Source organism: Fulmarus glacialis, unplaced genomic scaffold (assembly GCF_000690835.1).
Source record: "Fulmarus glacialis isolate BGI_N327 unplaced genomic scaffold, ASM69083v1 scaffold15373, whole genome shotgun sequence".
Classification (NCBI taxonomy): Eukaryota; Metazoa; Chordata; class Aves; order Procellariiformes; family Procellariidae; genus Fulmarus; species Fulmarus glacialis.
Genome location: NW_009204993.1, coordinates 313 through 15,352, shown reverse-complemented (window position 1 = coordinate 15,352; position 15,040 = coordinate 313). Strand labels below are relative to the sequence as shown.

Here is a 15,040-nt window from a genome sequence, read left to right as displayed (position 1 = left end):
CTGGGGTTAAACCACAACACCACGCTTGCTAGAAGGCAGTGCTAACAGTTGGCTCATGTTTTCAATCAGCTAGCTACAAACACTATATAAATCATTACTGCTAGCACAGAATGAGTTGCTGTAACTTCAGGTTACAGGAGACTACAGTCATTGATACCTGTATTCAATTTCAGGTTACAGCCCTCATGCTGAGAGCTTGAGTTGGGCACATCCTTATCATCTGTGGGGTCATCAACCCACATCATCCTTATCAACTTACCTGCTCTCGCCCTTGTACCTGGGTCACCTCACCAGTGAAGGAGGTGGTAAGGGAGATGCCATCCTGGAAGACTTATCTGACTATGTAAGGAAAACTCAGATTAGTGGAGAGCATGTGCATTGGAAGAACATATACACACATCCCAGAATACTCCCTTGTTCTTGTGTAATCAAAGCCTGTCCTTTACAGGGAGTTATTCTGGGGCAGTGATTGTGCTATTTACCCCAGAACAGCTCTGCAGGTAGGCAGCCAGCCATGCTGCGCAGTGCAACACACATTTGTAATACAGCCTAGCGGGAAGCAGGCACAGGGGACACTTCCTCAATGCTCTCCAAGCCTTTTAAAATTGCATGTGAAAGTAACAACTGCATGTAAAGTGTACTTTGGCCAACCAGTATAAGTAGTGGGTAAACATGCCTCATAGCTCCTCCAAGTCTCCCATAGGCGCACTTAAATCAAACAAAATAACTAGGTAAACTTTGGTATATTCTGCTGAGTAAAATCCCCATATATCCAATTTTTTTCTCCTCACACATTTGGCAGATTTTAAGATGTAAATTATAGTCCTGCGTGGATAGACAGGAAAATGTAAATGTTGAAATTGGAACATGGACCTCATGGGCCCGGTGTTAAATCACAGAAACTTGGGCTACTGTAGGATCATCAGAAACACAAATGCAGTACAGTTATGTTGAACTGCAGAAGTAGCATGTCATCTATTTTGGGACTACTTTTTCCTGTATCCTTGATTTATATGATGCATGGAAGCCTGAGTATTTCCTGAAAATGGCAATGCTTACTGACTTTTATTTTCATAGTCAGTGAGAAAACAAATATAATGCCAAAACTGAATTCCTGATTCAAGCCAAACTCCAACAGACTTTTCAGGAAAAAGGCAGAAAGGAATCTAACATTTTTGTTTTAGTTACTCATCCTACAAGTTTGATTTTGTAGTATATTCGTGGTTGCTAACAAGCCTCTAGTGGGCTACAGTTCCTAGTAATTAATGTTTATTTGTTCCCCTTTTTCTAAATAATATAAATTTTGGCTCTCATGTTCTCACACAAAGATATATATAAACATGCAAAAATGGCAAAACAATGTATTTTATTTTGAGCTTACATGCTCTATGATTTCAGAAAACAGGAAACATGCAAATAATATACAAGAGCTTACACTTCTATATAACTAGTTAAAAAAAAATTAAAATTAGGAATCGTTAAAAACTAACTAATTGGGGAGCATATCAACCGTAAAGAAAAAGCAGAGTAGAGAGATAATACACTTCTACCTGGCCTCAGAAAAAGTTCAAATGCGAATACTTGTTTTATTTTTAAAACAATTTTACTTTTTTCTTCTTCATTGTATGCCTTATTAAGTGAAAAATTAGATATTGAAAACTCCAAATTTAGTAGTTTGGAAAAAGATTAACAGCAAATTTTATCATACTTCAGAAGTACAGTTTCTGTTATTGAATGCTAAATGGATCTGAGAGAAGAAAAAGGGAAAAATTGCAAAGAGTGATGCCTCACAGATTACCTTCCCCTCATATAATTTTTAATAATAAAATGGAAGTTTTGGGGTGGAAGGAAAATTTGACATTTACTGACATTTAGCAGTTAAAATGTAATCCTTCCAGAGAATGAATAGCAGAAAAAGGTGGGGGTGGAAGAGAAGGCAATCAACTTCTGCCCTGATTACACAGAAGAAAAAAAGTTAAAAAGCGTGGAATAAACTGACTGAAAGCACAAAACCACAAGTATATGCAGATGAAGTTCTCCCAACCATGGAGTGGGATGTCAGAGGTCCCAGGAATACTGATTTTGGGCTCCCTAGAAATATTCCCTACAAAACAAGCCATCAGCTACAAACCATTAATGGTAATCAGTCATACTGAACTGGAAAAGAGATCATTGCTCCTGATGTCTCAGTGGCAGTAATTAGTGACCAATACACACTAACACACAGCTCGGAATCTGCATAGGATTCTATTAATTTGTTTAGGAAAATGCTTTATAAATTTAATTAGCCCATTTTTAAAAAGCAAATAGAAAAGAATAAGTTTTGTAGCAGGGACACCAATCACTCTATGTAGATGCAAGCTGAAATGCAAAACATCAGCCAAGATTTCTGTATGATCATGCAACAAAATGTGCGAAGGAATCTACAGTCCAAAGGTATAAGGTATTTAGATTAATAACTTGCAGATATAGATTAAATGTGGTATGAAAGTGTAAATTATCTTGATTAAAGTTAACTTATTTTTAATTAAAGTTTAAGTATTATTTGAAGGTTTGAACAGACAGCTTAAAACAACTCAATGCAGCCTGATTTCTCAGTCAGGGTCTCCGGGTCACCACATTAGAAAAGTCATTCCTCCTCTGAATCATTTCAAGTTAAGTAGTTGAAATTGAGGGAGCTCTACTCTGGTGAACTCTTTTTATAAAAAAACCTGATGTACTAGGGAGCTTTGAAAGAAATCATCCTTCAGAGAAGGTGAGGAACCTGTGGGTAATAAGAAGCAATCATAAAACAGAACCTTAATTCATATTAATAATATATTAACAGTGCTAATCTCAACCAAAGAAAATAACCATTTAATGCTCTTGTGTACATAAAGTAGGGAGTAATGACATGCAGTTGTCTACCGGTAATCCCCTACGCAGCAGGAAACCAAGTGAAGATGGAACACATTAGTGTTATTCATTTTTAACATAAAACAGTGCAAGGTTCCTCAGTGATGTAGGTGGTGTGTTGTTCACGAGAAGTTGGTGACTAGCACTGATATTAACAATACCTTCCCCCACCAAGTCATCCCTATTTTAATTTGCTCAAATGCAGGTCAGTAGATCAATTTTTAAAGACAGAAATGACCATTTTGGTCTGCCGAGTCAGAGCATCCTCAAGAAACAGAGATGAAGAAATCATACCTGGAACACACAACTTGCGTTAGAAAACGGTTGTTCAGAGCACAATACAAAGTCATAGCACACTGAATGGGCTCAGATGTTTGAGTTTAAAAGGTTTACATAAACAAAAACAGAGAACACCAATCTCCTCACTACCTTTGATGCTTGGGATAGATGGGAAAGATGACATGTGAGAAACTCCACATTCAGCAGAGTCATGGATGCTTTCCCATCCTATCCTTAGAGGACTGCCACACAGCCCTTGCTCACACTGACTCTACCCAGGTTCCAAGCTCAAACCACTCTCCTTCTCCAAAATCGCCCTCCTGTGAAACATGCTCCTTTGCTTGTAGGATGAAGGCAAACTCCTGCTTCAGTTTTTAAATTAAACAGTCCTACACAGTTATTAGCTTATATTGCCAAAAATCAAGACTGTCACAGATACCAAGAACCAGTTTGGGGTATTTTGATTTAACAAAAAATTATTATTGCTGTGTTGGATGTTTTATTGAACCAACACTTGTGAGAACTTTCTCCATATTTCCCCTGTGAGACTTGGCTTTTGTGCACAAACACACAACATTGCTGTCATTCACCCTCCCTCACACCTCCACAACAGTGATTCAGACAGCAGAGAGGTGGAAGAGACTCAGAATTAATTGCTCTTGTATAAAGTCTTTTATCAATAATGTACATTGCTGCTTTCTCCTCCTCCCTACTGCAGTAAGAGGTTAATTTTTGTAGATCTTGAGTGTCATATCCCATTTTTCAACAGTAAGAGGCATATAGCCCCAGCCCAAGTCAAGGCAGTCACACTCACCTGCCAAAACAGAGGTGTGCCTGGCAATCAGGGTTTCTGAAATGCAACTGGAACTAAAAGTCACTCTCACACTCCTTCTGCCCTCAAGAGGCCTTTAATCACAGCATCTCAGCAACAGGAAAAAGCTATTACAGAGCTAAGAGACTGGAGGAAAATTCCACTTGGTACCAATCCACCAGAACTGAGACTGTTTCTAAATTAATTGACCTTTCCTCATCCACCACTCTCACCTTGTCAGTCTGCTTCCCTGCACTCTGATGCCAGAAATCCTGTGAGATGCTACTTTGTAGGTTTCCAAACATAAAGAAAATCAACTGAAAACCCACGCAACTAAATCTGATAAACCTGGCAAAAACCTGATTCCAGTAGACAAGACATAACCTTCCAGAGATTTTGCCTTTTGTAAGAATGACTTGTGTACCACGAACTCCAATGCAGAGCCAGATACTTGTTAAGAAAGTGGCAGAAATAAACAGTAAGAATACAACCAGCTATCAAAAGCAGGTTGTGATTCTATTCTAAGTTGCGGATACAAAGCTTAGTCTTTAAAAGTCATTAATAGGCATCCAAAAATTGAATTAAAACCATATCTGCACTTGGGTACATGATTTCATCATGTATTTGAGCCAGTTTAAAGCATTAACTTCCCATTTCTCTAAAGTTTCAGCTTCTGGTTTTAACTGTCTTCAGCAGTTGCTTTTTACCATAATTTCTATTAAAGGTGAAAGTAAGCAGCAGAACGTGCCTGAAAAGAAGTTTCAACAACATTACACTGTTTGCATTACCATGGGCCAAGTCTGGTAAAAGTGCTTTCCCCGCCCTGCCCTTCATAAGAGGAGAAAAAAAAGAAGGATCTAAATATTAATAGCTGTTGTGAAAAATCTATTTCACTTTATGTTTACGCCCTAGTTTAAGCAAGAATAACTTGCCCAGGAAGACACACCCTTACATGAAACTATTATGCAAGTGATGGACATTACCCAGAGCTACAGCCACCTGCAAAGCTGATCCCTCTCCTTGGTTAGGAGGATATTTTACACCTGCAGCAGCAGTACACTTAACACAAGAGAAGCAATAAGATGCCTTCTGAAGCTCAGAGTTTCATTACTTGCCCTGACAGTTTTGTAATTATAAGTTGTAACAACAGGATCTAGAAGACCACAGCCAAATTTGTACAAGATATTGAAACTATGGGGTTTTTCTTCACATTTGCAATACTCAGAGAAGCGCTGTTTTCTCTCAAGATCTTCACAGCATCACTACCACTCAGCTCCTGAGGCAATGACTTTCTCAGGTTAACTATGTATTAGAAAATACTTTTAAACAATGCAATTTTCCAAGGTCAATAGGAGCGAGGCTTAGTTCCCACCCTAAGGGGATGGGTGCCTCAGAAAACCCATCCAAGCAGGTTTAACTGGAGGAGGTTTCACATTACTGGGCAAGGTAAAAGGCCTGATCATTTTTCATGTTATCATTCATAAGCAGACATTGAACATGGGTCAAAAAGAATAGTGCTCTACTCTCCTTTATCACAAACTTACTGCTACAGGTTTTGCATGTATGCAAGTGCTATTTTGTTCACAGAAAAACTCTTTAAAAAGCAGACACCAGAGCAGCAGCCCTTCAGAGGGCTTGAAAGAACAGGAAGCTTCTAAGCATCAAGGAACCATCAAGCCTCATCACCCTCCCAAGTGTCAAATTTTGACTGTAAATTGATTGGAAAAGGAAGAGTAGAACAAAATGAAAGGCTTTTACTCTTCACAAAGACAATGGAGACGTTGTACTGTAGCGTGGCTGCAGCAAGGGCCTCTACCGTGGCGAGGCAGCTGAGCCAGAAAATGCAGCCCCCTCCCCTCCCTACCTTCGAGCACTGACATCTTTGGTGTTAACAACTCTGTTGCTGTGGAAACCAGACTGCTTTTGACAAAGCCACATTGACTAAAAGCAACATGTGGGAAAATGGAATAAGGCCCTGAGAGAAATTAATCCTTTGCAAGAAAAACAAATAAATAATTTTTTGGTTACAAGTGAAGCGAGTAAAGGACAGTATTTCTCATCATTAGAGCTACAGGCAAGGAGGACACTGGTAGCTATGGCAGTATCAAATGCCAGGCCTTGTGGCACTGCAAATGGGTTTTTAAGGACTCTTCATCCCTGAAATACATGGTAGATTTGATGCTAAGCAGTACACAGGAGTCCCACGCAGAACACAGGTGTGTGAGGCAGCTACTCCCTATCCAGTTTTTAACTGCTCTCCTTTGAAAACAAAAACAAAAACCAAATCCACCCTACAGTATAATAGAAACCAACTGCAGTTACAAATCACTACTCAAGTGCTTTCAAAAGGGCTTACAGCTGATTCACACCTAGGCAAACTCCTCGCCCCAGCCAAAATTTCACCACACAAGAAAGTTCAGTGGATGAAGAGCATGAGTCACTCCACACCCTACCGCTTCCAAACAGTATATATATTTTAGAAGTGCCATCCAAAAAAACAAACAAAGTTTTTCTGAGCTCTCCCCTTACAATGGGCTTAATAAATCTGTCCTCAGCCCTAGCTGACTAAGATCCCAGGAGCTGCCTTAGGGCCTGTTACTTGGAACGCCAGCGTACTTAAGAGAGTATTCAAGAAAAAAAAAAAAATCCTGGCAAAAAGCCCATGGAACAGAGCCAGAGTTTGAACTGGCAAGACTTAAGATCTGTGAACAGTGCAACTTTAATAATATTGGCTCCTTAGCCAGAACATCTGAAATTACTCGTAAAGATGGCACATTCAGGGTGGTTTGTTTTGGTTTTTTTAAGTAAGTTCAGCAAGCAAACTTTTCTGGAGGAAAAATTAATCTTACTCAAATTTAATATTTGCTTTTTCTCTTAAAACAGGCCATGAAACCTTCAGTGCAAAATGCCAAGTATTACAAAGATTCAGGAACTGGGAGGCCACGCGCGAATTACATGCTGAGCAAGAATTCTCTCCCCCTTCACTCCTGAGGTATTAAAATGCTGGAGCGTTATAGCTTAGTCTCAATTACGGAGCTTTGAATCATCTTAAGTACTTAGGAAGCCTATGTAAAATACCACAATCCACGCACTTTATGCACTCTAATCCAGACAGACCGCACCACCAGCTTTCACTGGTGATGATGGAAAGAAGTTCTCACGGTTTTCCAATTAAGTAAACAGGTCATCTACCCTCCACCTCCAACACAGGCCACATCTCCGCCACTTTCCTTTTCATGAACGTCGCCACAGTATAAGAGCCGCAAAGCAAACAGTTCAGACAACTCCACTGTACCCAAAGAAATGAAGATAGCTACGCAGACAGCTATACTATTGCTATTAGAGTATTACACACAATCCTAAAGTCTGGTGTTCTAAAGACGTATTTAACATGGAAAAATTCCGTAACAAGGAAACATATGCATATCATATGGGAAAAGGGAACTTTTTCAGGGTCAAGTAAATAGTAACTGTGAAAACATTTAGGGATGCAAAATGTTGCATATGATTATGTAAATAAATCAATGATTGTTTTTTCTTTTTTTTGAAAATAAAAAAAATCACTGTATACACTTAAGAGATTAACAAAAAACAGTCTTTATATGCAAGATATTCATCTATTAACTTTCTCAAATTCAAATTGGCTCTTGCTTCCAATGACAGTGACATCTTCCTTCTCTATGCTTCCCATGAATTTATCACAGCATGAAGATAATCTCTTTTTTCTGCTGAGACTTAACTCGCAGCAAGCTATCACGAGAAGTCATTTATTCTCAGACCAGGCTGCTCTTACACAGGGTGCTATCACAGACAGAGAAAAATATACTAAGGAAAAAAAGATGTGAGCTGTGACATTCAGGTGTGGCCTTGATTCTTCCCAAATTATAAAAGATGTTAACAGGTTCTTCCAGTCTGGGCATCTCTCTAGATGGCATTACCATAAGTAAATGAGGCTGAAGTACACTTGTCTTGTAAATCAACTTTAAAATTCTTGCTTATTGTTCCCTTGCACTAAAGCTGATTTGCAAAATCCAGTTATCTGTAATGAGACTCCGAGCTAGCATGAACCAGGGAGGTTTTACTTTAGTTAAATGGAATAGGAGGATTTAGACTCTACAGGGAGGAGGGAGAGACAAAAGGAAGGGTCTTCTAGTCCAAAGAGGGTGTCAAGTGATTAGTCATGTCTGACCGATACGCACACGTGCTCTCCCTTTAAGCACCTTCCTCGCAATTGAAATAAGACATATATCTATAATACTTTCTCAGATCTTTGAACCTGGGTGAAGGCAGGGGAACACACCTTGATCTTCCCTAGCTTTGCTGCTACCCAAGTCAGCGTATAACTTGTGCCAGCTTGCTAGTAGACTGGAAAAGAACACAGAAGGTGCAAAGTAGCATCGACATAGTTTGTTTTTTCAAGATGACAATGATTTGTAGCATTCGCCTTTCTGTTTGCACTTCATAGGCTTAACGAACTGCCATTGAACCTAGTAAGAATTTACTACACATGGTTTTATTATTTCAGACCAAGCCCTTTTTTTTTTTAAATTATTTGCTGTATTTCAAGTAAGGAGAAGACCAGTCAAGAATGCCAGATCTTCAAAGTAAATTGATAAAGTCCACCTTTTTTAAATTAACTACTCCAAGTGACACTCTGGAAGGTGCCATTCTGGCCCAAATACGTACAAAGTGCTGAAAGACTCAAGTCTTGAATAACTCACTGGTTTAAAAACAATTCTTGTAGCAGTAGAAACGACCCACTTTTTTAATCGACTGAATGTTATTTTATGCGTATTTACGTAATACTTACCAAGATTGGCACTGAAGGATAAAATTCAAGGACCAGTCGCATGCCATCCACATTTTAGGTACTCCTCCATACACTGGGGGCTGCTATTTAACTAGAACTTTTCTGAACTCATATACTCATTCTACACTGTATCTGGCTTTGATCTACAACACACAGCTTCTGGAGTTTATTACTCATACTCAGCTGTGTTACTGACACTGAATTTACTGTAGCATGAGAGAAACCAGTATAAATAGGCTGCAGGGAACATGGTAGGTAAGAGGGAACTACAGAATACTTCACTAGAAACTGCTCATTTCCTCCTGAAACATACAATCACTCCAATAAAGCAAGAGTTCCTTCATCCTGCACAAATCCTAACCAACAATTACAGTTGCTTCCCCTGAATTCTCACCACAGTTCTAGCTTAGTACAACATTATTCTTCCTTATTCTAAAGATGTTGAAATGTTTCATTCCTAATCTGGCATAATTTTCTTCTCTTCTAAAAATGCAATCTATAGCATCTAAGCAGCTTGTTAACATTTCCTATTCTACAATCAATCATCAGCCTAAAATAACCTTCACTTCACTGTATGCATTGCCTTCTCCACTGCTGCATTCTTTTCCTTGATCATCATCTTATTTCAGGCAATAAAGAAGGTATTTTAAAAGTATGAGCTATTTAGATAACTTGCAAAACAAATACTTTGGACTGTACAGTCTCCCGTTAGTAAGCAATCATGACCTGACTTCAGGGTATACTAACTGAAAACAGCCTATCCAGCAATTAGCTTACGTGATGTAGTATTATTTAACATAATCAGAAACATTACAGTTGAGTGAGAGGTGGAAACGTAGCCCAAGACTAAATTAAGGTGACACAGAACGACTATCTTTCTCCACAGCGACTCCACTTTGGAAAGCAGAACAACATTCTCTATATAGTCCTATGTGTGGTTTCCAAGAACCATTTCGGGAATGATTTTTTTGCAAGCTTTCTTTCTCCATTACCTTCTTTCCTTTCTTCTGAGCACGAAGTTATGCTAATACTCTTATGGATAACATTAGAGCCTCCTACTCTATGATGATCATTTATATCATTCACCAAAAGTTCCTTAAATCTAAAAGGCAAGGAGCCTGTTCATTTTTGTGTTTGCTTTTTGCTTTATTTAATGTTCGGGCTTCACCTGTTTGTGTTCAAATCAGCAAGTCACATATACTGTATTGCTGGCACTTCGCAGCACAGGACATTTTCCATGAGGCAGGTTATGGCTTAACTCACTATTTATTCTAGAGGATAAGACCTATGAACTAGCCGGTTCATTCATATATATTCCACTTTAACCTAGAAGTCTCAGATGACTGGAAGGCAGCTGCAGTATACGGCGCATATGCACAGTGCTTAGGGGAGAAGCACTTTACAACTGCTGTACTGTTATTCAGGAGAGTTTTCATATCAAAAGTACCAATACACTCATAACCAATGTACTTTGTTTTCCTGAAGTTCCAAAGGTCTTTGTTTTGCTACTATGCCTGAATTGTCCTTCCTTTTCTTTCCTGGAAAGAAGCAACACCTGTTTACTGAAGGTTAATAGTATGCCAACGACACGTAACACTGTTTTTACATCCTGAATCATCCACCAAAATCCTGAAGCTGCAGATGCAGAGAAGTCCCAATACCTCAGCAGATCGCGCTCTATTTCTCTTTTCTTGATCCCAGCTCTGCCTGAGCTCTTTCTACCGTCTTTCACAAAAATAAAGTAGGTCATCAAATCCATTGAAATATAATTTTGACACCACTTAGCAGGAATTTGTGCCAAAAAAAAGAAAAAAAGTGAGAGAAGAAGAACGAACAAGGAACCGTACACTGGGTTTTTTTTAATGGGAGGCAAGTCCCAGGAGTCCACATTTATCCTCACAGGTAGTCAGCTATTTCGGTCTCCTCCTCTCCCCAAAAACAGGGAGAAGCGTGAAAAACAGCAGAGAACACTCAGGCTGATGACAGTGTTAAAGGAGTGGAGGTTAAATTTTAGCCCCAAAAGGTAAAGTGAACAGAAGGGGGCAGGCTGACAAAGAAGAGATAAAAATAGAAGAGTGACTAGACTTCACTTGACTGCTATTTCTGGATCAACTATGAAAAGAGATCTGAGGTTTTCTGTTTGCAAGGCAGAGAGAGACTAAAACATAGTTGCCTTCTAGAAGGCCACAGTCCTGCAGTTTTGTTTATGCTTATACTTTTCTAAATCCCTGCACTCTCACTATTTGGAAACAGTGCTGTTCAGCCAAAATGTCATTATGCATCTAAGTGAGTAACCAGATTAGATTTTCTGGAGCAGGACAGCAATGCATGTGGCATTTCAATCTAACAGAAACAAAGCTGACAGCACATTGTAAAAGCGTGTAGCAAATCACAATGCCACGCAGAGTAAACTAAGCCACATAATACTTTAGGAAAATAAAAGCCCTGCAGTATCTCTGAGAGGACATCTTGTGTTTTCCCACTCTAAAATGATTAATGAAATTCTAACTAGTTCCAATTACGGACACAGAGTAAAGAAGACAACAGGGACCTCCCAATTACAGTATGTAGTGCTTGACTGACACATGGCTCTGGGGATGAATGTTTCTGCCTGTTCGAGCCCTTTCCTCTTGAGTACCTCAGTTAAAATTCCTTCCATTGAGTAATTTCTATCCAGATCCTGGCTGTGCTGGCTTTGTTCCCATATAAAAGAAAACCTGCAGGCAGAAAGCAGTGCCATCTGCCAAGTCAGAAGCTGCTTTAATGGGCAGGTTTGGTGTGAAGGGCAACAGACTATTACGCTTTATCTTCAGCAGCAGGAGTGGTGTTTTTCCTTTCCCAGGAGCAGGTTACAGTAAGCACACTGACGCCCGAGGTATTTGTCCACATATATATGTAGATCTCAATGGATACTGCACAAGCAACCTCCAGGGGGGAAAAAAAAAAAAAAAAAAAAAAAATCCATCAAACATCCGTTTTTTCCTGTTCAACTGGCAATTCGGTCTTTACATTTGTCATTACCTGTCAGACCAGTTGTTTTTTTTCTGTGACAGCTTCATCAGCTTCCACTTTCTATTCCTGTAAGTGAATGATAACCCCGCCATCACACCGAGGAAGTATGAGCAGCAGCAAGGCAGAAACGCCAAGGCTCCATTGTCCCTACACAGAGAATTCTGCACTGAAGCCGTTTCTGAACATTTTTTTCCTAAGTTTCTTGTCCTTTTTCCGTAACTGTTTTGACTGGATGGTTTGCTCTGAAGTCTCATCTGGAGCAGGTTTGGGACTTGCGTGGCCCAGTTCAGGTTTCACGAGAAACAATGGAAGAACTTCTTCTGAATATTTTCATGCTTGCAAATATCTTCAGGGCTGAGAAAAGATCTTTCTATTCTTGCCAATTAAGCAAGCACAGGTTTTATTCTTCCTTGTTGGGTAATCTTCTCATTAGACCATCTTTGGAGAGAATAGAGGATTCTCTCTGGGCTGCTGGCAGTTTTACTTAATTGCATATTTAACTTTTTATTCAGCACTTAAACTCATAACGATGAGAAATACATACACGCAAGCAGCAAACTATTATCTGCCATTTCAACTCTCTAGAGAACTCAAACTTCTTAATATTTCTGTCCCTTTCAGAAGTGCACACATTCCAAAGCTGGGGGGGGATGACAAACACCTATATAATGTAATTTCAGTGATATATTAGCCATTACTGACAAAACTCCAGTTTGGGAAGGGGGGATGATGCTTTGGTCCTTAATATATTTTAAGAGTTCTGAAAAAATCAGCCAACTCAGTCAGTGCTAAACAGAAACTGGCATTAGAGGATCTACTATAGGTTCCTCCTCCCCATGAGGCAGAGGATATTCTGTCAGGGCACATCAACTTTACCTATCTTCTCCCCTTCCCCAACTCGGAGCACTGAATTAAAAAAATATTTTACAGATGCTAGTATCCATAGGAATGTATTTCCTGTTTGATTCCAGAGCTACAGAATTTGCTCTGGAACACACTTGTTGCCACTGGATTGTCCTCTGGAATGGCAACTTCTATTTTAAAATGCTTCCAGCCCTTATGACTGCAAAACCTTTGAAGTATGAATGGTATATAATCAGCAACAAAGCCGCTGAACTCTTCAGAAACAGCAGAACAGCTTCAGTATTAACTATTATCCTTCATCACAGTATGCTAAGTATAGAAATTAACATTGATAGCACTTCAGAAGGATCTGATTAATGATGGATCACCTCAGAGTTGTAAAAACCTGACACTCCCCTATGCAGGCACAAAACCCCAGTACTTCCTGTCTGTTTGCCAAAACCTCCAGTTTCCCCATGATAAACTTCTGTGAGTCAGCTATGTGAAGCTAATACAAAAACCAATGTGATAAATAAAATGAGTGTGTTGGAAACATGTGAATTCATCAGCATGTCATTGTATTATAAGCTTTTCTAGGTCCTCTATTAAAAATCTTTTCAACAGGCGAAGCTACCAGATATTTCCAGTCTGTTCTATCCAAGTGCAAAGGCTTTGCTGGGGATAGCAGTTCTAGCTTGGTAAGACCATACCCAGGCCTTGGCAGACCTTCCAGCTGACCACTAGCAGATTTGTCCTGCTGTCAGCAAACATGGAATGTGAGGTTTAAGAAAAGGAAGGGTACCTGAAAGCCTTCTAGACATCCCAACTAATCAGATTAACACCAGCAAGGAGCTGGTAACATTCTTAAGTAATTCTCATGACAATTACTTCAGCTGGTTTTCAGTCTTACCATACAGAACCATCCTGGTTCTCATTTGAGCTGCTTTTTCCTAATGATGTGGTTTAAAAGTATCAGGGAAATCTTCAAGTTTAAAAGCTGCAGAGCAAAAGGCAAGTAAGCTTTATGTTCTCTAATGAATGGTTATTGCTCCATTTATTTAAGTGGCACTTATCACCATAAATATCTACTAAACTTACTTGCCAATACTGATGTAATCAGTGCTTTCCCAGGTAATTCCCTTCTCTAAATGAATTGCAAAAATAAAGAGGAGAGTAAGTGAGTAAACAACTAGAAATGCCCCTTAAGAAAAGTCTTCAAAGGGAGGAAAGCCTGAAGACCAATGAATATTTAAATACTTCCCAGCTTAGGCCTATTTCATTGCACAAGATCCAAAATAGTTTCCTTCCCAAGTATTGCATAATATGTTCATTCAAAATCAAGCAAGCTTTCTCACAGAACACAACAAGACACTGTTCTCTCCCCCACTTTTTTGTCTGTTAAATATGAACACGAGAATTTCACAGCTGATAACGTTCTTCTGGAAACTCACGCAGAATATTCTGGAAAAGACTCAAGTTTGGACTACAGTGTTGTAAGTAATAGCAACACCTCCACATACTCAAATTCTTCATGCAGCACTCTGTGAAATGTAAGCAACAGAACAAGTGGCTTTTACAGGGCTTTGGAAGTGAACTCTGGCCTCCAAACCATAAATAAGGAAAAAAAGAAAGAGCCTCCATACCTTCAAAGCACATTTCTGGCCTGTCTCCTTGTTGAAACACTCCAGTACTTTGCCGTTGATTCCTAACCCTAGCACCCGTTTGGAGAGTTTGTAGTCATCCGTAACTGCATGTTTTTTAATCTCTAGTTTGACATAGGCTGCTCCCCCAGGCAAGGATTTCACGCTGCTCTTGCTATCCACGTGACTTTCTGGCTGGGATTCCTGTTCACCTTCACTTTGTTCCATATCAGGGAAGAAGAGTCCGAGATGACAGAGATACCCAACAGATTCCCTGTGGGGTATCCTCAGCAGAGTCCCTCCTCTCAGGCGATCAAAGCCAGTGCTTCAAACAGTCTATTTGCTCGCCATTTAGTCCTGAGTAAAAATGTAAACGAGTATTAGTAATTGGTGTGAACTAACCATTTTCTCACCTAACCACTTTTCTCTCTTCCTTTCTTAACAAGACGACCAGGCACTAGAGAGACCAGAAGTGGAGGTTCACCTCAGGAAAGCACACTTTGTTTAGCTTTACAGACCAGTCACCCCAGTTCCAATATACACAGCTATCAGTCTGCAGTTACAAATTACTGCTTTTACTGCAACAAGTGCCTGTGCTGAATCTTGGACTAAAGATTTATTCAGCTAAGCTCTGTACAACGGAACAGAGATGGCCTCTGCTTCGAGGAGCTTATAAACCTGCATCAACAACTTGTTGCCTCACCATTTTGTGTAGAGATCTCCACAATGGTCCCCTGCCTCATCCCAACA

General features: G+C 39.6%; 1 protein-coding gene across 1 annotated transcript in view; it reads right to left on the bottom strand.

The window, feature by feature from the left end:
• MAPKAPK3 (mitogen-activated protein kinase-activated protein kinase 3) overlaps window positions 1-14,518 on the bottom strand; it is a 48,660-nt gene extending 34,142 nt beyond the window's left edge. Inside the window, exon 1 of the mRNA XM_009575217.1 lies at window positions 14,294-14,518. Coding sequence (XP_009573512.1) covers window positions 14,294-14,518 — 225 coding nt within the window. The remainder of the gene's footprint in view (window positions 1-14,293) is intronic.
• Between the last annotated feature and the right edge of the window lie 522 nt (window positions 14,519-15,040).